This window comes from Talpa europaea (genome assembly GCF_964194135.1).
Source record: "Talpa europaea genome assembly, chromosome: 6".
In the NCBI taxonomy this organism is placed as follows: domain Eukaryota; kingdom Metazoa; phylum Chordata; class Mammalia; order Eulipotyphla; family Talpidae; genus Talpa; species Talpa europaea.
In genome coordinates, this window is record NC_140072.1 from 99617280 (window position 1) to 99639264 (window position 21985).

Consider the following 21985-nt stretch of genomic DNA (forward strand, 5'->3'; position numbering starts at 1 on the left):
TGAGAGAGAAGGAAGACAAGTAGAGCATGGGTAGTACATTCTCTGATATAGAAAGTAAGCATGAAGTGCTGTGAGAGTACTGCAGTGAGACCTGGGGGTCAGAGCAGGCTTCCTGGAAGAGGTGGCCATTGATTTGAGTCTTCATGTGGGAGATAGTAGGCCAAGAGGCAGAGAAAGAGCACTCCATGCAGGGGGTGCTCCAAAACACAGGCACACTGTGTTCAGGAAACCACAAGAACTCTTATGGGGGAAGAGGGGGCATGAAATAATGAAAAACAATAAAAAGGAGCACTGTCCTGGGAGGATAGACTTTCAAGGCCACAATAATACTGAAATGCAATTCTGTTTATTCTATTATATGTATACCACCATTCAGAAAACATGTCTTTTACTTAGTGACACTAAGTTACAGTCTTTGGGATCAAACTGGTTCAGATATATATTCTTGGTCTTTCAAAGAAACCCATGAGAACTCTCAAGTACCTGCCACATGAATTGACCAGTGACCAACATGGTGACACCTCTGGGAACTAGCAACAGTGTGTTGTTGAGCTGGCGCTTACTGACTCAGGAGAGTCAACTATGCACATTTCACTGTGCCAATCACTTCACTGTTGGTACCTTGAAATAAATCATGGTGGGAGTTTTTATACACAGCGTATTATTAGGGTTTTCTTTTGTCCTAGAGGACCATTCATTAGCCATTTGCCTGCAGACCAGTGGATATTCTTCTCCTTTGAAACTCCAGCTAGAGACATCATTTCATCCCTTTTCTTCTGTAAGGCAACAGGAGTTACCAAGGAGTTTGCTATAGTTCTAGTAAAAAAAAAAAAAAGATGAAGTAGAAGGCCCGTGTGTGCATGATTTCAGCTGTTGCCTTTCTTGCCCTCTGATTTCAGGCTAAAAGAGATCCAAATGAGTGAATATGATGCCGCAAGCTATGAAAGGTTTTCGGGGGCTGTTCGGCGACAGGTGCACTCCCTTCGTATCATTCTGGATAACTTACAGGTAATCCTCCATTTATGGACTGAGAAAATTATCTAAGTCCAAAACTGGACCCATCCCAAAACCACAGGAAAAAGTTATATGAGTCCTAAGCACCAGATAGGAAAAAAAGTTATCAATGCCAAAATGAGGTAGGTTCACCCTGTGGCTTTCTCAGTTGAGTTCTCCAAGGGAGAACATTTGATCTCACCTTTCCTCCTGTCCAAGCAGCAGTGAGTTGACCCATCAGGCCTGAAATATAAAACCTCCCAATTCCCCTCCTATAAGATCCACGAACATCCGACCTCTACTAAAAATTCACAAGTAGAGCTTTCTTCCTGCAAACATTTTACTATCATTGACAGGAGGGACAGGCACAGTAGGGATCGCCCAGGATGTGCATTCTCTATGCCGCTGGCTTATCCTCTTCCCATCTCTCCCCGACCACCTCCACATTGCCTGCCCTTTTATACTTTCACAAACTGGTTGCCTCAGAACCAGTTAATATGGCTATTGCCCCTTAATGATTACGATGCTTCTGTGTTTCCTAAGCAAATATGTGTTCTTTGAAAACTACAATTTGAAATCATGCCCTAGCCAATGTATGCAGATAATTAAGGAAGGGTCACATATTCTTTAAAATCACAAATTAAATCAGGTTATTTTACCTTAACTGAGAGAGAAGCCTATTTCGAGGGAAAAGGGGCAGGGTTAAGGCCAAACTGTGTTTCTCTGTTCCACTCTGGAATTTTCTGTTTCCTGTCCATGAAGTGTTTGAAGTTGATTTCCTTCACTTAGACACCTTACACTTAGACACCGTCTTTGGTTCTATCTGCATTTTTTTTTCCATGGGGAAGTTTATTATTATTAGGGTAAGAAATTCTATGATGCACTTTTAATCCATCATTTTAATGTAAAACTCTGGGAAAATCTCATTTTAAAACAATCTAAACTGCATCAGGAGATTAGGAAAAGTTCAGTAATTTTCAAGAGAATAGGAAAAGGAAAAATTATAATGATTAACTAGATGACTAATTTCAAAATCTCGGAAATCAAAGAATTAAGTCATTTGCTTTAAAAAAAAAGATTAAAACAGCAGATTTTATATAAACTGTGAAAAACCTAACATTTGAAAGATTGAATTTTCCACTCTAGTCATTCACATATGAAGTGCTCATTTCCCTTGGCACTGAAGGCATTTGCTGGGTGAGTTCTGAGCTGCAGTACTATTGCCTTTAGTAGAGGCAAATAAGGGTGTAAATAGTGGTTCAGAGGTGAATTCAGAGGTGAATAAGGGTGTAAATGAGTGGTTCAGAAGAGCTGAGGCTCAGGGCAGAGGGTGCTTACACTGAGACTGAAGAATAGGTGTAATTCAGTCATTCCTCATTTCTTAAGTTCTCGGTGCATACCAGGCTATAGGAATAGAGTAGAATGAACCCCTTAGAGAAGGAACTCAAGGAACACAAGTGAGCAAACAGCATCCTAAGCTCTATTGAGAAGTCTGCACACTATGCCATGACCTAAATGAGAAGAGGAAGTCCTCATGAAGGGTGGAATGCTTGAGTTCACTCTTAAAAGATGCTGAGGAATTTACCAGATGAGTAAGCAGTCAGGGCATTCCAGACTTAGGACACAGCATGTACAAATGCACAGAGGTATGGGAGAGCACCGTGAGTTCAGAGAACAACAAGTTGTTCCCTGTCACTGAGAAGAGGGTGTGCATGGTGTGAGACAGTGGCAGGAGAGAGGCAAAATTGTAGGGACCAGATATGAAGGGCCAGATCCTAGATGCCATGAGAACATGCAAACAACATTGGGGTTTTACCCTATAGACAAACTGATCATTAAAAAACACTCTCAATATTAGTAAGGGATGCAATAATACCCTTTTAATCAAAGGTATCAGAATCCCCGTCTGGTGTTGATAAATGTCTTGCTTGATATTCACTGACCACCATACCAGTTACTTTTATAAGCATCGTCACATTTAATCAGCACAACAACCTATTAAGATGATACTGTGTTTACAAGAGCAGCCAAAAGAAAAGGCAGATACTATCATGACTTCTTATGCCAGAACAGTAATCAAGCTTCAGTTGGAATTAGGATTAGCACTAAAGAATGACACTACCTTTAAACACCACGGAGAGGAGATGAGTATAAGAAAACTGCACTTTTACGTTCAGCTCTCAAGAGAAAAATGAAAGAAAGCTAAAGGACTCCAGGAATGGCAAATAAGATTAAATATATGGAAAAAGAAATTGGTATCTGTTTCTTTAAAAAAATAGGTGAAGGCATTGGGGTTGATAACTTTCTAAATATCCTCCAAAAGAGTAATACTTGGGAGAAGTTATTAATCTCTTCTTCTCTTAATCTAAAAAGAAGGCTTATATTACAAAGTTTTAAGACAAAAGAAAAGTTAGGAAAGTAATTATTCCTTGAGTGAGTACCCAAAATGGACGTTGAACTTCCATCTCTGGAAATCTTAAATAAAATTTTTAAAATAGCTAGAATTTGTTATTTGTAAAGGCTGTACCACATGCCAGGCATTCTACTAGTTGCCTTACACTGTCAACATCATCATCACAAACTTCCATCATCATCATCACCTTGTGGTGAATAATACCAGCTCCAGAGCCAGACAGCATGGTTTCTATAAAATGGGAAAGACAGATCATAGGACAGTGATGACGATGACTCAGATGATATATGCCAACAACTTAAAGCAGTGCTTCGCATATCATGTTCTCTCTGAAGGAATAGCTTCATCATTAACTCTTCCTACTAATACTTATCCTGGGCTGCAGGTGAGGCACCTCATCAAGTACTACTGTTCCTTGTGCTCATTAACCTTTACAAGGACCAGTGAGTATTATTTTCCACATTTGATAGTTAAGGGAACTGAGACACAGAAGTTATTTCCATTCTCAGTCTTATGAAATATATTTGTTTCCCTTTTTATAATGAGGAAACTAAAGATTAGAATGACATCATTTGACCTAGGCCATGAAGCTAGTGAACAAACATCTGAACCCAAAACTAGGTCCCTGCTATCTGTTAGGTCTCTACTTCCAACTCTACAGTTCTATGGAAAGCATAATTTTGATCCTGTGCCTCTGAATCATATACAGTGTTGTAAATGTGACTTCAATAAAAAAGAAAGAAAAGCGCACTTCTATCTATATTCATAAAACATTTTGCATCATCCAAATACCAACAGCGTTTTCAAGAGTTTCTTGTGGGTCTTTATTTTAAATTTATAGGGGTGTTCTTTTCAGGTGGCCCAACTCAATTAAGAGAGAAAGCGCAAGTAAATACAGCACTAGCCAGGAATGAATATAACCTCGTGTGAAACATGAATCTTTAGACTGTAACCAAAGCAAGGTTTTGATTTGATCCCCTCTTTGCCATCTTTTGCCAGTCCTGTGTGACTCTGATTGACTAATAACCCCCAGCTGTTTTGAGGTTGCTTTGTAACCCCAGTAACCATGGGTGTTTCCTTGGTGAACAGTACAAAGTCTGGCCAGGAACTAGCAAATCATCACTTGAGATGACTTTCCACAGTACAGCTTTAGGCCCACATGTTGATTCGTGGCTGGACTAAAATTTGAGGAGCAGGAATTGTTACCACCCATATTAACGTCTGCTTCAACATGTACCTCAGTTGCAGCACATGCCATTCTTCCCAATTAAGATAGCTACCACCAGTGACCTTCCTTGGCTTTTTGACTGGATTATCTATGGAATATCATAAAGCCCTGGTTATGGAACCATTTATGAATTAATAGCAAGAATTTTCTACACGGAAGAGTCTATGACAACTTCAATTATACTTGGTTTAGAATTGATTCCAGCATTCCGTAACAAAAGAAAATATCCATTCCTACAGAAGCCACTGACTTCAATCATATTTTCTAGTGTTTTTCTGATCCACAATGAGTAATTTCATTCCCAGGTTCAACTAAATTAGCCTTTCTCTGATTGTTCATGAAGATATGCTGGGCAAAGCAAACAAACAATTCCATTTTTTCCTTTAGTATTTCAAATGAGCATGCGTTCAATGTTTTTGAATACTAATATATGGTGGGCATCATACTTGGGCACAAAGATTGGTATGATATCATTGCTGTATTTAAGAAGGTGGTAGTCTCAAGGGGTGGGGAAGATGGGCATATGAACAGATCACTTCAGTTGCAAATGGTTGGTACCTACATATAGGGCTGTATAGAATATAGTGGAAGCCCAGAGATATGGAGTCTAGGGTAGATTTTAAAGTAAAGGATACAAGGACACATCCATTTTGGCCAAACAGAGGTGTAAACAAGGCCCCAATAGAAAGCACAGCTTAGACAAAGGTATGGCACTGTGGCTGGCCATAAACAGGATGCCACTCAGCATGAAATGCACACAACAACTTGAAGCTGAGAGGCTGGTAGGTGCCAACTAAGAAACCTGGACTTTATTCTGAGCACCCTCTTTGCTCATATTTAGTCTATAGTAACTGTTTTATCCAGTAGACATTTATGACCATATTTTGCCAAAGGGTTGTTGCCTTCTATGACTAACCTAGGGAAGAAGACACATGTGTAGTTGTAATAGAAGACCCAGTAGTATTCTACTCATGCCACATGAATGTTTTAAATAAAGTGCAGTGGTTAAGGTAGACAAATTTGTGAGCAATTTCTAGGCTGAATGCTTAGGAAACGACTCACAGGAGACAGTGTCCCTTGAGCTAGCACATGAAGGATGAATGTGGTTTCAGTTGGTGGTGCTTCTGAGAATGGGAGTGAAAGGACAGTCTTTACCAGAACTTCTCAAACTTCCTATGGAGAGGAGCCAAGTTATTTGTTTTGATTTGTTTTATTTTCAATAACACAGACTAATACTTTTATAAAATAGGACAGGAATGTATTAGGAAAAAAAGATAACAATTGCATATAAATTAGGAGCCCATATCATTTAATATTAGATTCAAAAAACAAAATTGCCTTATCAAATGCCCACACAAATTTCTAAATCTTTACTGTCAATTTCTGTTACGTTATTTGTAATGGACCATTACCAAGTGTTCACACGCTAGCGGCAGTTTGCATAGCTCTGGTCTAGACATAATAACCTTTTGAGTAGAGAATGAAAACTTGAAATCAAGGCTATTTGGAGAATGCCAAATGATCCACAGGGACTCAAATTCTGAGTTTGGGGATGAACTTGGAGGGCAATGAGTGGTAGGAGAGAAAACTATAGAGATAAGGCGAGTCCCCAAGGGCCTTGAGTGCCATTCTCACTGTGCTTTGTTGTCAGTGAGGAACATGAATGCCAATGAGAAAGGGATTGATATGGTTATTTCTTAAGGAAACTTCATAGCTGTGAAGGGAGAAAGTGTCAGAGAAGGGAGAGCGGAAAGCCAGAAAATCCAATCATAAAATTACTTCAGTTAATCGGGTGGGAAGTGATAGGAACCTAAATCAGGAAAATTGAAAATGGAAAGGATAGGACAAACACAAGAAGTAGTGTGAATGTAAGTCAAGCAGCAGTGACTGATTGTAAGGTGAAAGGGCTGGTGAGATCTTCAAGCCTTGAGGACAGAATAGGGAACATAGGAAGAGGGGAGATTTGTGGACGACAAGTAGATGTTTGGTTTGGATGACAGTGTGCATTCTAACAACTGGGATCCCCATGCAAAAACGTCAAGCATGATATTTGAAGATTTTACAATGTGAATCTGGAATTCAGGAGCAAGGTTAGGACCAGATAGGTATCTCTACAGATAATGTAACCCTATGTCTGTGTTTTTGTGGTCATATGTAGAAAGGGACAGTCCAAACCAAGAGAAATGTTCACTGAGGAGGAAAGCCCATGTCAAGGGTAAACCACAATGTCAAGGAAGGTCTGCATTTCAGGGAGAGCAGTGAAATGCCAGATACTCTCTATTGGCACATGAATGACTCATCACTGAGCACTCTGCCTCCGTGGTCATGAGAGCATAACTTCAACTCAGCGCAGCCTAGAAATACATTCCTGACTCCAAGCTGACATCTAACACCTGACATCCCAGCACAAGACATCTAACTCAGTCTTGGCCAGATGACTATCACAATGATTAAAATAGTAAAAAGCAATAAACAGTGAAAAAGCCACAAGACAGGAAGGGTGCTAGTGACATGCGGGAAACTGAAGAATTTTTGCTAAATTTAGTAAGATGAGCCTCCTGTATATCCTTGAGCCAAAGACAGCTCTGATCACCTTCCTAAGCAGGGCCATTACCAGCAAGTAGGTACTTGAGACCCATCCAAATAATATTACTATCTCTCACTTGGATAAGTGATAGAGAGCCCTTGAGCTGATGAGAGGCAGAATGCTTGACCTCCATTTTGTCACTGCCAAGCAGCAGCATTTGAAAGCAATGCTATGGACCAGTGGGGGTAGGGAGGTCTAGGTTTCATGCAGTGTCTATATCAAGCAGAAAGATAGAAGGGGAATAACACCAGGAACAGGGCCAGCCAGCCCCAACTTACATTTGACCACAAGACTTGATCAAACAAAATCCAAATGCCAAGTTGGTCTCACAGGGGCTTTTCTAAACAAAACAAAACATGATGTGAAGACATTCTCATGCTGCCATGGTCCACAGTTCCAACACCTTCCCTTGCTGAGTTCTTGTGAACTGTAGACTTAATTCAACCATTAACTACTAATTCTCCTTAAGGGAGAATTCTAGTAATAGCAAATTGGAGAAATACAACTAAGGAGAATCCCTTCCCCCCAGTCTGTTGCTCTACAGTTTTGTTTAGCCATCTCATCATTTAACAATAAGGACACACAAAAAAAATGAAGTAACATGGGATCTATGAAATTGTTCTGCAGGGAGGTAGAGTAACGAGCATTCAAGATGTAGAGAAAAAAGGTGCTGCTGGGCTAGACTATTTTCAGAATTTTAGAAGATTTGCTTTGTGTTCTGAAAATTCTAAGAAACTTAAAGTATGTGAAATAAGACATGGATTGTAAAGGATCTGGCTAAGCATCAAACAGAAACAAGGGCATTGAATATAATAAGATTATAAGAAAACTAAAAATGCAATGTCAAAATGAATCTACGCTAAAAGTAGAAAGAAGACTCAATCGAGTTTTAAGTTTATGTAGTTATTTGAATAGGAAACTCGAAATGTTATTCCAAGCTAGAAAGGAAGTTAAAAGGGTTTGTAAAAACCCCAAGAAGGGGGCCTCCCTGGTGGCACAAGGGTTAAGACGCAACCTATGAAGCAATCTGCAGCCACTGCAGCATGAGTTCAATCCCCAGCCAGAGAGCAACCCACACAGCGCAGCAGACCTCTCCTGACTTGCCCGCAGCTCCCCTCAGCAGTGTACTTTGGTCAATCTACCTGTTCTGTTCTGTTCCCCACTCTGTCCCTGGGTGGGGAACAGAACCATTCACATACAGAACCATTCACCACCCTAACAGCACAGTAATACTCACACATGGTAAGTGTTCAAGAGATACACGTGTGCAGATGATTCCTGCCCCCCCCCAAAAAAAAAAAAACACAAAAGGACACAGAAAGGAAAACAAAAGAAAACTGTGCTGAGCTGGACATGCCTACAATCATGACAAAAAAACTTCATTGAGTCCCAGGCAGATGTAATGAAAGCAGACAAGCACCTTGGCACAGTTTTGTGGAATTTTAACATTTCAAAAACAAGATCTCCTAAAAATATACAAGCAGATAAACAATAAGCTGTGGTCAGAGAAAGAAAAATTAGTTGTCGCTGAAACACTGAACACCAGGAGTGAAACAATGTTTGCAGGAATTTGAGGAGAAAACTTGTGACTCAAGAATTCTGTACTCAGGGCCTCCCCGGTGGTGCAGCGGTTGAGCGCTGGGTTGCGAAGCTGCCCGCAGCCTCTGCGGTGCCGGTTTGATCCCCGGCTGCTCCCCAGCCACCAGAGGAGGGTCCCACATGGCGCGCAGACCTCTCCTGCCACCAGCTGCTCCCCTCAGCAGTGTACTTCGGTCCCTCTGCCTGCTCTGCTCCCCGCTCTGGCTCTGGTGAATTCTCTCACCCTCCCGCGCTTCTGACTGTACCCAGTACTTGTATGTACAAACAAATAAATAAATCTTTAAAAAAAAAAAAAAAAAGAATTCTGTACTCAACCAAAGTACAGTGGTTATAGACATTTTCAGTTATTCACAAGCTTAAAATATAACACTTAAGTACCTTTTTTGAAAATAATTTTTAAGTAAATATATATATACACATATACATATACATATACGCACATATGTCCAACCAATTGAAGGGAATCAAAATTCCTTAAGAAAACTTGTGTATAAAAGAACAGTGGGTATTAGAAGCAGCTAAACACAGAATTACACTTACATAATTGATATACTTAAAAGAAAACTCAAATATCAAGAACAATTCTTTTAATAAGATACATAATATAAAAATAGTTAATTTAATAATGAACAAAGTCTAACATCATCTCTTAAAATGTGAAGTCAAGAAGTTGATATAAAAAGAGGAAGAGAAGGAAATGGTGTGATTATTCATGTTATACACAAAAAAGCCAAATACTATTTCATTCCTAAAATAAATTAGGATTTTTAGAACCTTAACCATACCAGTATTTGTAATGTATTTATTGCATGTTTTCCGTGCAGTTGCATGTTTTTTAATGCATTTAATGACATGGCTTTATACAGTCCTTCTGATTATAGTGGTGAAGTCAGGGGGTGAGGATAGAAGCAGGGAGGCCAGTTAGGCGACTAGCAGAGTGGTGCAGGTGATAGAAGATGATGGATGGTTGGACAAGGGATGAACATGAAAATGTAAGATGATCAGATAATGTAGGTAGTTGAGAGGCTTTGCCTGTGGGCAGATTATGAGATGTGAGAGAAAAAGGAAAGTGAATATGAGGATTTAAGGAGGGAGGGTACAACTTAAGTTTGAACTTAAATTAAAGCCTGTTATACATGGATACTGACATGTAGTTCCTAGCTTCTTACAAGAAAAAACATTTTATTCTTAAAGACTGAAAGTGTTTATGTTCATGAAACTTGACTATAAAACAGTAAATTGTCAAAGTAATAATTTAGTTCCCCATCAGCATCTAAGAGACAGACTCTTCTAATGAAAACTGTCTTTGTTAAGTGTGTGAATCACTGTTTTCTCTCACAATGAGATCTTGCTTTATGAAACAGGGAAATTTTTGAAGAAGAAAGGTCCTTATCTTTTTTTGTTGGCAATACTGTTTCACAATTAGGGGCAGCTAGGAACCTCACAGATATTTAGTCGAGTAGTTTTTACTATGTCAAAAAAATTGAGAACTGCAAAGAATAATTGTTACTGTTTTCATTGACTTATAATTTATTTTACATATCCTGTACAAAATTTCACCTTAATCCAATAAATCTTTGTTTTAATTGTGCTGATTAATAGCATGAAGCATAAATGCTGTATGAGCATGGAGAACTGTTAAAATAATGGAAACTGATATTTAACAAGAGAATCACTGTTCCAGGAACCCTCATTTACATTTATTCATTCACCAAGTGTTTCCTGGTCATCCAGCTGCATGTTTTATTCTATAGGATGAATATGCCCTCTACCAAAATCATTAGTCTTTCTAATCTCCTTTTAAAGTAAATTCGGAAGGAATAAAGTGGGCTTGCTTATAGAGTTCACAGGCAAAGAACATCTTGATGAACCATAACCCAAGTAAGTGAAGACTTAAGCTTAGTCAGTGCTAAAATCACTAGTCACAATATCACAAACCACAAGTTAATTGGTTCTTGTCAAGTTTTTTTCCTCTGATATCCTCTCAAAGTCATCATGTGTGATGTGTGTGTGGGTGTGTGTATATGTGTGTTTGCGTGTGTGTGTGTGTGTTTTCACATACTTACACTTTCTGGTTAGCCAAGTACTTCACAGAAAATGAATTAATCAAAACATATCATCCCCTGAGCATTTCAATTAGTCTAAATGTTCTTTATGTGAAACTAATAAATTTTTTTGAAAAGCCTTTTATTAGCACACCCTAGCTCCCTATAGATAATGAATCCTCACTAGTATGACTTCATTGTTAATTACAAAACAGATGAATGTCATCACAAGAATACTTCAGGCAATAACAATATACAATAAAGAACATTGACCGTTTGTTATAAATAAAAGCAATTATTTAAATATAGTAGGAAGTTACTTTTTAAAGGACTTTCTTTTTCAATGAGTCCCATAAAATACAGTCCAAAATAATAAATATTGCTATTCTAGCCCTAAGCGTACTTTTTTTTTTTTAAGATTTTATTTATTTATTTATACAAGCACTGGGTACAGTCAGAAGTGTGGGAGGGTGAGAGGATTCACCAGAGCCATAGTGGGGAGAAGAACAGGCAGACTGACGAAGTACACTGCTGAGGGGAGCAGCGTGGCGGCAGGAGAGGTCTGCTCACCATGTGGGACCCTCGCTGGCGGCCAGGGATGGAACCAGGCGCTGCAGAGGCTGTGGGCAGCTTCGCAGCCCAGCGTTCACCGGGAGGCCCCCTCAGTGTACTTTTAAAGAGCTCCCCCTCCAGCCCATTGCCTCCAAGAGCATCCACTTCAACAAACTTCCTCCTGTTTGGAGTTTCTAGGTATTGGTGAGCTCGCTAGATGATAAATACATTATTTGACCACATTCATCTTAGTTTTATCCTTGAAAATGAATAAACAGTGCTACTGTTGTAAAAAATGCCTTTGTGCCCAATGGGCACAAAGAAGGCTGTTACATATTTTCACTTGCAAAAACACAATCTACTGGTTTATATTCCTAAAAATATCCATGACAAGCAGAAGCAAAAGGAATTCACTTATCAACAAATACAAAAATGAAAGGAATACATTGTATGCCCAGAGGATGGCTTTTTTTAATGTGACAGTATCAGGTGGTGGCAAGGATATAAATAAATGCAACCTTCCTACACTACTCATGGAATATAAATTGGAAAAACCACATTGGAAATCTGTGTATCAGTATCTACTACAGCTGCATATATCTAGGATTTCTACCCAACAGGTATACACACATATCTGCTTCTAAAGATGTGTTCAGGAATACTTATGGCAGCATTACTCCTAATAGCCCCAAGCTGGAAGCACACAGTTGTAGAATAAATAACAAGAGGTCATATGATAGCACCCTGTTGCCGCAGTATAAGGGAATTAAGTGCTGCTATACACACGAACTAGTAACCCTCACAGGAATAACACTGCATTGAAGAAGTCAGGTATGAGAGAGCACACATGTTGTATGGTTCATTTTTATAAAGTTAAAAAACAGGCAAACCCAATACATGTTGATAAAAGTTAGAGTAGGGTGTGTCTTTTGGTGGGAGAGAGTCCAGATCAGACCCCAGGAAGCTGTGGAGGTACAGAGAGCTTCAAGCATGTATTCACTTTTAAAGTTCACTGAGCTCTGCACTTAAAGGATTTATGTACTTTATTACAAGTATGTTACTTAAATTTTAAAAGTTGACCAAATCACAAGGGCAGAAGATTTATTGGGGGGAAAAAAATCATTCCTTCCCTTGCTCTCATCCCACATTTTACCAAGTCCTTTTCCTTTATTGGCACATATAATGGAAAAAATCTTCAAGCTTAAGGGATGATAATCATATAGAAAAAGCATCATCAGCATAAGAAAATCAAGATCTAAATCCCTAGGTTCTTACATGATGATAAATCCAGAGACAGCAGACACACATTTTAAAGGGAAAATGTTTCACAATTTTGCATCTTCTTACCACAGAAAAATATTAGGTCCCCTAGACAGGACTCTCATTAGTATGTAACCCAAAAGGAGAATTCTGCTTGCTTGGATCATGGCCTACAGTCTTTGCTCCTCCCATATTCACACCACAGAGTCCCTCTTTGGAGACACAGGGGTAGTACCAAGTTGTGCTTGTCATCCTTGCAGAAGCTCTGGGCTCTAACACTGATCTGGAATTGATATCAAGAAGGCAGAATTTTTCAAATCTCTCATGAGAAGATAACATTTATTCATTTTATAGTCTGAAAGTACTGCCTCTTAAATTAACTGTGAAAGTTAACCTAGCTGTGGACTTCAATTTCTATCTCAAAAGCCTATTAATTAAGGAAAATTCAAGAAAAAAATCTCCTGATATACAAATCAAATGCACTAGGGTAGTTTTGTCAAATATATACATATCTGAAACAGTAAACTATAATTACTCCAGATTGTCATACTATTTATAAATACATTTGGGGCATATCCACTAAATAACTGTATTTAGATAATACTCCTATCTGATTGGCATAAAGCATGTATTTGTCTGTGGTATTTTGGACTGTTTTTTGATGGATCTCAAATTTAAATCTCAGGAGTATAAAATAGCATAATGGAATACTCTCCTGGATATGACTTTTAAATGTTATTTACCAAAATAAAATAAAATAACTTACTTTAAGATGAACATCAAATTAGTCATGAAATGAACTATTTTCCCCATAAATAATTTTCCCTATAGTTTGTTCCACTTTACTTTTTTCAATTTGCTATTTCTATTACTGGTGGAGACACAGTCCCTCCAAGTCACTCTGTTGCCCCTTTAATCAATCTATTTTTAGAAGCTTACAAATTGAAGACAAATCCCAAGTATTTGAGAAAATATTGTTTTGTTTTTTTTTTTTGGCATTCTGAATTTATTTATTTTTTTTTTATAAATTTTATTGTTATATTCCCCATACAATTGCAGCCCCCCATTCTGACCCCAATCCCTCCCCTCCCGCCCCCGCCCCCCTAAAAGTGTCTCTGGTTCATAGTTTTTTGTTGATTTTGATTTTCACTTTCTTATAGTTATTCATTTTCCTGGTCCCTTATTTAAGTTTTCTAGATTCCTGCTATGAGTGAGACCATCCGGTATTTTTCTTTTTCTTTTTGGCTTATTTCGCTGAGCATGATCCCTTCCAGCGCCATCCATGTTGCAGCAAATTGCATGTGTTTATCTTTTTTGAATGCTGAGTAATATTCCATGGTATATATGTACCACATCTTCTTGATCCAGTCATCTATTTTTGGGCATTTGGGTTGTTTCCAAAGCTTAGCTATTGTAAACAGTGCTGCTATAAACATAGGGGTGCAGGTGCTCTTTGGAATTGATGTTTCTGTGTCCTTTGGGTAAATACCTAGGAGTGGAATTGCTGGGTCATATGGAAGCTCTATGTTTAGTAGGTCCAGAAATCTCCACACAGCTTTCCACAGTGGTTGGACCAGTTTGCACTCCCACCAACAGTGCAGAAGAGTTCCTTTTTCTCCACACCCTCGCCAACATTTGTTGTTGCTAGTTTTTTTAATATGTGCCATTCTCACTGGTGTAAGATGGTATCTCATGGTAGTTTTGATTTGCATTTCCCTGATGACAAGTGATGTTGAACATTTTTTCATATGCCTGTTGGCCCTTTGCATTTCCTCTTCAGAGAAGTTTCTTTTAAGCTCTTCTGCCCATTTTTTGACTGGATTATTTTCTTTGTTGTTGTTGAGACTCATCAGCTCTTTGCAGATTTTTGTGATCAGTCCTTTATCATTAGTGTTGGGTGCAAAAATGTTCTCCCAGTTGGTGGGGTTTCTCTTTGTTTTTGTTATTGTCTCTTTTGCTGTGCAAAAGCTCTTTAATTTGATATAGTCCCAGCTGTTTATCTTTGCCTTCACTATCACTGCTTTGGGTGATGTGTCTGTAAAGATGTCTTTGATGTGCAAATCACGTAGTGTTTCGCCTATATTTCCTTCTATATATTTTATGGTTTCAGGTCTTATGTCTAGTTCTTTAATCCATTTTGAGTTGATTTTTGTGTATGGTGTGAGGTGGTGGTCAAGCTTCATTCTTTTGCATGCAGCGACCCAGTTTTCCCAGCACCATTTATTGAACAAACTTTCTTTGCTCCAATGCATAGTCTTTGCTCCTTTGTCAAAGATTAGTTGACCATAAACCTGTGGGTTTATTTCTGGATTTTCTATTCGATTCCATTGGTCTGTATGTCTGTTCTTGTTCCAATACCATGCGGTTTTGATGATTATGGCTTTGTAGTATAGTTTGAAGTCTGGGAGTCTGATGCCTCCATTCCCTTCTTTTTTTTTCAGGAGAGCTTTGGCTATTCGGGGTTTTTTGTGATTCCATATGAATTTCATCAATAATTGTTCTATTTCTTTGAAGAATGACATTGAAATTTTGATTGGAATAGCATTGAATCTGTATATTGCTTTTGGAAGGATGGCCATTTTAATAATGTTTATTCTTCCAATCCATGAGCAGGGGATGTCTCTCCATTTCTTTGTGTCTTCTTCTATTTCTTTTAACAGTGTTTTATAGTTTTCTTTGTATAGGTCCTTTACCTCTTTTGTTAGATTTATTCCCAAATATTTGATTTTTTTTGTTTCAATAACAAAAGGGATGGTCTTTTTGATTTCTTCTTCTTCAGATTTATTGTTTGTGTATAGGAAGGCTACTGACTTTTGCGTGTTGATTTTGTATCCTGCCACTTTACTGAACTGATTGATGAGTTGAATTAGCTTTTCTGTGGAGTTTTTGGGGTTCTCTATGTATAATATCATATCGTCTGCAAATAGTGATAGTTTGACTTCTTCTTTTCCTATTTGGATTCCTTTGATGTCTTTCTCTTGTCTTATTGCCCTGGCTAGGACTTCCAGTATTATATTGAAAAGCAATGGTGAGAGTGGACATCCTTGTCTTGTTCCAGATCTTAATGGAATTGCTTTCAGCTTTTCACCATTGAGAATGATACTGGCTGTTGGCTTGTCATAGATGGCCTTTATGATGTTGAGGTATGTTCCTTGTATCCCAAGAATTTCAAGGGCTTTTATCATGAATGGGTGTTGCACTTTGTCGAAAGCTTTCTCAGCATCTATTGATATTATCATATGGTTTTTATATTTCTTTTTGTTGATGTGTTGGATAACGTTGATTGATTTTCGGATGTTAAACCATCCTTGTGCCCCTGGAATGAATCCAACTTGGTCGTGGTGAATTATCTTATGGATACATTGTTGGATTCTGATAGCTAAAATTTTATTGAGGATTTTTGCATCAGTGTTCATTAGGGAGATTGGCCTGTAGTTTTCCTTTTTTGTGTTGTCCTTGTTCGGTTTTGGTATTAGTGTAATGTTGGCTTCATAGAACGTGTTTGGTATTGTCCCTTCCTTCTCAATTTTTTGGAAGAGTTTGTGAAGGATAGGCACTAATTCGTCTCTGAATGTTTGGTAGAATTCATTTGTAAATCCATCAGGTCCTGGGCTTTTGTTTTTGGGGAGGTTTTTGATTACCATTTCAATTTCGCTAATTGTAATTGGTCTGTTTAGGTGTTCTATTTCTTCTTTATCTAGCTTAGGGTGATGGTAGAGTTGTAGGAATTTGTCCATCTCCTCTAGATTGTTAAACTTGTTTCCATATAACTGTTCATAGTAGTTACTGATTATTCTTTTGATTTCTGCTGTGTCCGTTGTGATTTCTCCTCTTTCATTGATGATCCTGTTTATTTGTGCTTTCTCCCTTTTTTCCTTTGTGAGCCTGGCTAGGGGTTTGTCTATTTTATTGATTTTTTCAAAGAACCAGCTCTTGGTTTCATTGATCTTTTGGATTGTTTTTTTAGTTTCAATTTCATTTATTTCTGCTTTGGTTTTTATTATTTCTTTTCTTCTACTGGTTTTGGGGTTTTTTTGTTGTTCTTTTTCTAGATCTTTGAGCTTCGAGATTAGGTTGTTTCTTTGCGTTCTTTCTTGTTTCTTGATGTGAGCTTCTATTGCTATATATTTTCCTCTTATTACTGCTTTTGCTGCATCCCATACATTTAGGATATTGGTGTCCTCCTTGTCGTTCAATTCAAAAAATTTTTTAATTTCTTCTTTGATCTCCTCATTAGTCCAATGGTCTTCCAGTAGTGTGGTTTTTAATCTCCATGAGGTAGGAAAGTTCCTTGCCTTCTTTTTATGGTTTATTTCTAGTTTGATGCCTTCATGGTCAGAAAAGATGGTTGATATGATTTCAATCTTGGTGTATCTGTTGATGTTTGTCTTGTGCCCCAGTATGTGATCGATCCTGGAGAATGATCCGTGTGCGCTTGAGAAAAATGTGTACTCCATTTTTTTGGGGTTTAGTGTTCTATAGATGTCTGTTAAGCCCAATTGCTCTAGGTCTTTATTTAGAGCTTTGGTTTCTTTACTTATTTTTTGTCTTGTTGATCTATCCATTGTTGATAGTGGTGTGTTGAAGTCTCCCACTACGTATGTGTTTTCTCTGATGTCTGTTTTCAGAGAGGACAACAGTTGTCTGATATATTTTGGTGCTCCTTCGTTTGGTGAGTATATGTTAATGAGTGTTATTTCTTCTTGAAGTATTGTCCCCTTGATCATAATGTAGTGACCATTGGGGTCTCTTTTTATCTTTTTGAGTTTGAAATCTGTTTTATCTGATATAAGTATAGCTGTTCCTGCTTTCTTTTTTGGTCCATTTGCTTGTAGGATTGTTTTCCATCCTTTAACTTTGAGCCTATTTTTATCTTTTGTAGCTAAATGTGTTTCCTGGAGACAGCAAAAGGTTGGGTTTTGTTTCTTAATCCAGGCTGCAACTCTGTGTCTTTTTATTGAAGAGTTTAGTCCATTTACATTTAGAGTTAATATTGATATGTTAGCATCTGTATTTGCCATTGTGTTTGTCTTTCCTTTGATTTTATTTATTCTTTTAATAACTTTTTTTTTTGGCCTTCTTTCATTGTTATTCGTCTCTCTGAGGTTCTGGCTTTAGGATTCCTTGTAGTATTTTTTGGAGTGGGGGTTTAGTTGCAATGAAATTCCGGAGTTTCTGTTTGTCTGGGAAGGTCCATATTCTTTCTTCAAAGAGGAAGGAGAGCTTTGCGGGATAGAGTATTCTTGGTTGGCATCTGTTTTCTTGGAGTCTGTTGACTATGTCCCTCCACTCTCTCCTTGCCCGTAGTGTTTCTTCGGAGAAGTCTGATGTCAGCCTGATTGGTTTTCCTTTGAATGTTATCTGTTTCTTCCCTCTTGCCAGCTTCATTATTTTTTCCTTGTCCTGGATTCTTGGGAGCTTTACTATTATGTGTCTTGCTGTATTTTTCCTTTCGTCGTGGAAGTTTGGTGTTCTTCTTGCTTCTTGTATATCAATTTTCAGCTCCTTCTTCACATTTGGGAAGTTCTCTTCAATTATCTCTTTGAATATTTTCTCTGTTCCTACATCTCTCTCCTCTCCTTCTGGTATTCCTATAACTCTTATATTTCCTTTCCTCATGGAGTCAGATAGTTCCCGAAGTCTTTCTTCGTTCTTTTTCCTTCGTACTTCTCTTTCCTTTTCTGTTTTGGTTCTTTTTGTTTCTGTGTCTTCAAGATTACTTATTCGTTCTTCCATTTCATCTATTCTGCTTTCATTGCTTTTCCCAGAATTCTTTAGTTCTTCCATTAATTCTTTGATCTCCTGCATTTCTTTGACTTCCCTCTTTAGGGACTCAATTTCTTTCTTCTGACCATTGTTTTCCCTCTCTAGGGACTCAATTGCATTCTTCTGATCGTTGATTATTTTTCCCTTATCATTGTTTTCCTTTATGACTTCTGTCAGTTTTTTAATCACGGCAATTTTAAATTCTCTTTCTGGAAGGCTCAGAAATTCTTCCAAGTTATTGTCATTGCAATCTGGGGGCTGGCTTTCTTTTTGTGGTGTGCTTTTTCTCTGGAGAGTTGCTAGGTTGCGTGTGGTTCTTCTCCTCCCTACTGTCTGTTTTCTAATTTGCCGTATGCGTTGGGACACTGTGTTGTTGGGACTTGCCGGCATCTTGGGTGGGCTTCTCTGTTCCCCTCTGGTTCTTCCAGGAGTCATCTGTCAGTTTCAAGCAGCCTTTACTGGAGAAAGGTCCCTGTTCTAAAATGCCGATGTGGGGACACACTCCCCTGTGCGCCTGGTCTGCCCCGGCGGTGGGTTCCTGCTCCCCTCTGGGCTTGGACTGCAGGCCAGAGGGGGTCTGGCGTGGGCGAACTTCCCCCGCTCACCTCTGGCTCCTGAGGAAGCCTTCTGCAGGTAGTCTTTACTGAAGAAATGTCCCTGTTCTAAAATGGTGATGTGGGACACACTCCCTGCGCTTCTGGTCTCAGGCACACTCTTCTGCGCGCCTGGTCTGCCCCGGCTGTGGGTGCTCGCTCTCCCTGTGGGCTCAGACTACTTGTTCAGAAGGGGCCCGGTGTGGGCTAACTCCCCAGCTGGCCACTAGCTCCTTCAGTAGCCTGTGCTGGGGTCAAGTCGCTAGGTGGCACCAGAGATCTCTCCTAGAGCCCTTGGGGAGCTGATTTTCCACCCCGTGGGACAGGGAGCAGAGCGGGGATGGTAGGGTACACCTCAACGGCTTTGGGGTGCTGTGTCTGCCTTGTGCCCCACCGTCGTGGGGAACCCACGCCCCTAATTTCGTGCCCCGGGTCTCAGTTCCAAAGCCCTCAGTTCCAGGACGCGGGCTGTAGCCCAGATCAGTGGCGCGGGAATGGCGCCTTTTGAATCCCGCTCCCCTGCCTGGGCGCCTTGTTCCTGCTCACTCAGGGAGGGCCTCCGCCATCTCCCCGCAAGCCTAGGTCGCAGGCGCAGGGGCCTGGGCAGCTGCAATCCGAGCGCCGCTTTCGCGCAAGCTTACCGGGCGGCCGGGGCTGTGTGCTGGTGCTGGTCTCCTCCTGGTGGGCGGGGCTCTCTTTAATGGCGCGTAGAGCTCACCTCCGCGGCGGATCCTGCAGGGTTCGCCTCAGCTCCCATTCACGGGGTGTGGTGGCTGAAATAGTTCCTTTCCACTCACAGTCCCGCTTGCTGCGTCCTTTGTTCTTGTTGGCCGTTTTGGTTTGTTGTTTTCCTCCTCTCTGCCGGTCGGAGAGTGCCGACTTTGTGGGCGGGGGAGGGGAGCAGGGTTCTGCGCTTCCCTCCCTTCTCGCCCTCTTTTATGGCAACTTTCTTCTTCGGGCAGTTTGCTGGAGTCGTCCGTTTATCTTCCGTGTCCCAGTTCTCACTGGGACCTGCTGCTTTTCCTCCCTATTAACTTTTTTTAATGGGAGATCTTACTCGCAGTGTCTCCTCGCCGCCATGTTGCTCCGCCCCTCCGTATTTGAGAAAATATTGTCTTTACCATTGTGCTATAACTAGGAAAAGGCAAAGCGTAAAAACTAATTGGGAAATCCTTCTCTAAATACTAATAACCTTTATTATTAAGGATAGATGGTTATATTTTAAACAGGTATTTACTGACACCGTGCCCCCTTCATTTAAAAGATAGGATGACTGAGACCCAGGAAATCTTATTTGCCCAATGTGAGCCAAGACTAGCATTATCTTATGTTGAATGCTAATCTTGTGCTTTTTCTACCGTGATGTATGCTTTGTTTTGATAATTGCATTCCTGAAACACAAAGATTGAGTAAAGGGCTCTCATACTTATAACTAAATTTTTTAATTAAGGTAACTTTGGTTTACAACATTTTGTGAGATTTAGAGGTAGAGGATCACACCCTTTGGGTTTGCTACCACACCACACCCACCACCAAGGCACCTGTAGTCCCTCACCACAGTCCATTGGCCTTCTCCCCACATTGCTATCTCATCCACTCCCTTCCCTTTTGGTAGCCTCAGTTCTGTAGTGAGGATAGTAGTGGGGACATAAGTGTATTTTTGAATCTATTTTCTTTTTAGAGCAGTTTTAGAACACAGCAGAACTGAAGCAAGTACATAGTTCTGCCTGCATAACATGTAGCCTCCCCAGTTATCAACAGCCCCACCCAAATGGAACACTTGTTACAATTAATGAATCTGTACTGACACATTATTATCACCCAAAGTCCATAGTTTACAGTATGGCCCACTCTTGGTATTTATCCATTTGTCCAAAGAATCTAAGTGACAGAATCTAACCCACAGAATCTAAGTGACATGTATCCATCACTGTAGTATTATATGGAGCATTTCACACACTAGAATACACTGTGCTCTGCCTCTTCATCCCTCCCTCACTTCCACCCCTGGCAACCATTAATCTTTATTGTCGCCATAGTTTTGCTTTTCCAGAATGTCAAACAATTGGAATCATACAATATGTAGCTTTTTCAGACTGGCTTCTTTCACTCAATGTACATTTAAGTTTCCTCCATATCATTATGTCATTTCACAGCTCATTTCTTTCTTTTCTTTTACTTACTCATTTTATTTGACCTCCATTAATGTTCATTTACATAGCTCATTTCTTCTTAGCACTGATTAATATTCCATGGTCTGGATGTACCACAGTTTATCCATTCACCTGCTGAAGGACACCTCTAGTTGCTTCCAAGTTTTGACAATTATAAATAAAAATACTAAAATCCATGTGAAAATTTTCGTGTGGACATAAACTTTCTCAGCCTTTGGGGAAAAAACTATGAAGTGCAATTGCTGGGTTGTGTGGAAAGAATGTTTCATTTGTAAGAAACTGCCAAGTTGCTTTCTTAAGTGGCTCTATTAGTTTGCATTCTCACCAGCAATGAATGAGAGTTGCTGCTGCTCCACAGTCCTCCTCAGCATAGTGTTGTCATTGTTTCGGACACAATGCTTTTTGAAAAAACAACCCATGCTCATGACCTCAACCTTTCCAGTTCCTTCAGGATTGACCATATAATTTTTAATCTTCTGTATACTCACTATTTGATTAAACAGAGCTACTAGTGTGCTTATTTGGAATTGGCGATCACTGGAAATTTAACAGATTCCCTTGAATTTTTTAGATGGTATGCAGTGTGAGCAATAAAATTCCTCCTGGTACATGAATCAGTTACCCCAACTTTTAGCTTATGCGAATTACCTTATGGTTTTAGAGACCTGCATCCTCTATGCATTTGTCCTAACAAATTTAAAACCAGTTTCCTCTTCTAAGACCTCCTTGTTTAAGTCTTATTAGAAGTGTAGTCAATTTTGCAGCAAAGAATCTC

The 21985-nt window shown here is 39.4% G+C and overlaps 1 protein-coding gene across 1 annotated transcript in view; it reads left to right on the plus strand.

Moving 5' to 3' along the window:
• VWA8 (von Willebrand factor A domain containing 8) overlaps positions 1 to 21985 on the plus strand; it is a gene marked incomplete at both ends in the record, with an annotated part of 320923 nt that overhangs the window by 276306 nt on the left and 22632 nt on the right. Inside the window, one exon of the mRNA XM_084235317.1 lies at positions 900 to 1008. Coding sequence (XP_084091443.1) covers positions 900 to 1008 — 109 coding nt within the window. The remainder of the gene's footprint in view (positions 1 to 899; positions 1009 to 21985) is intronic.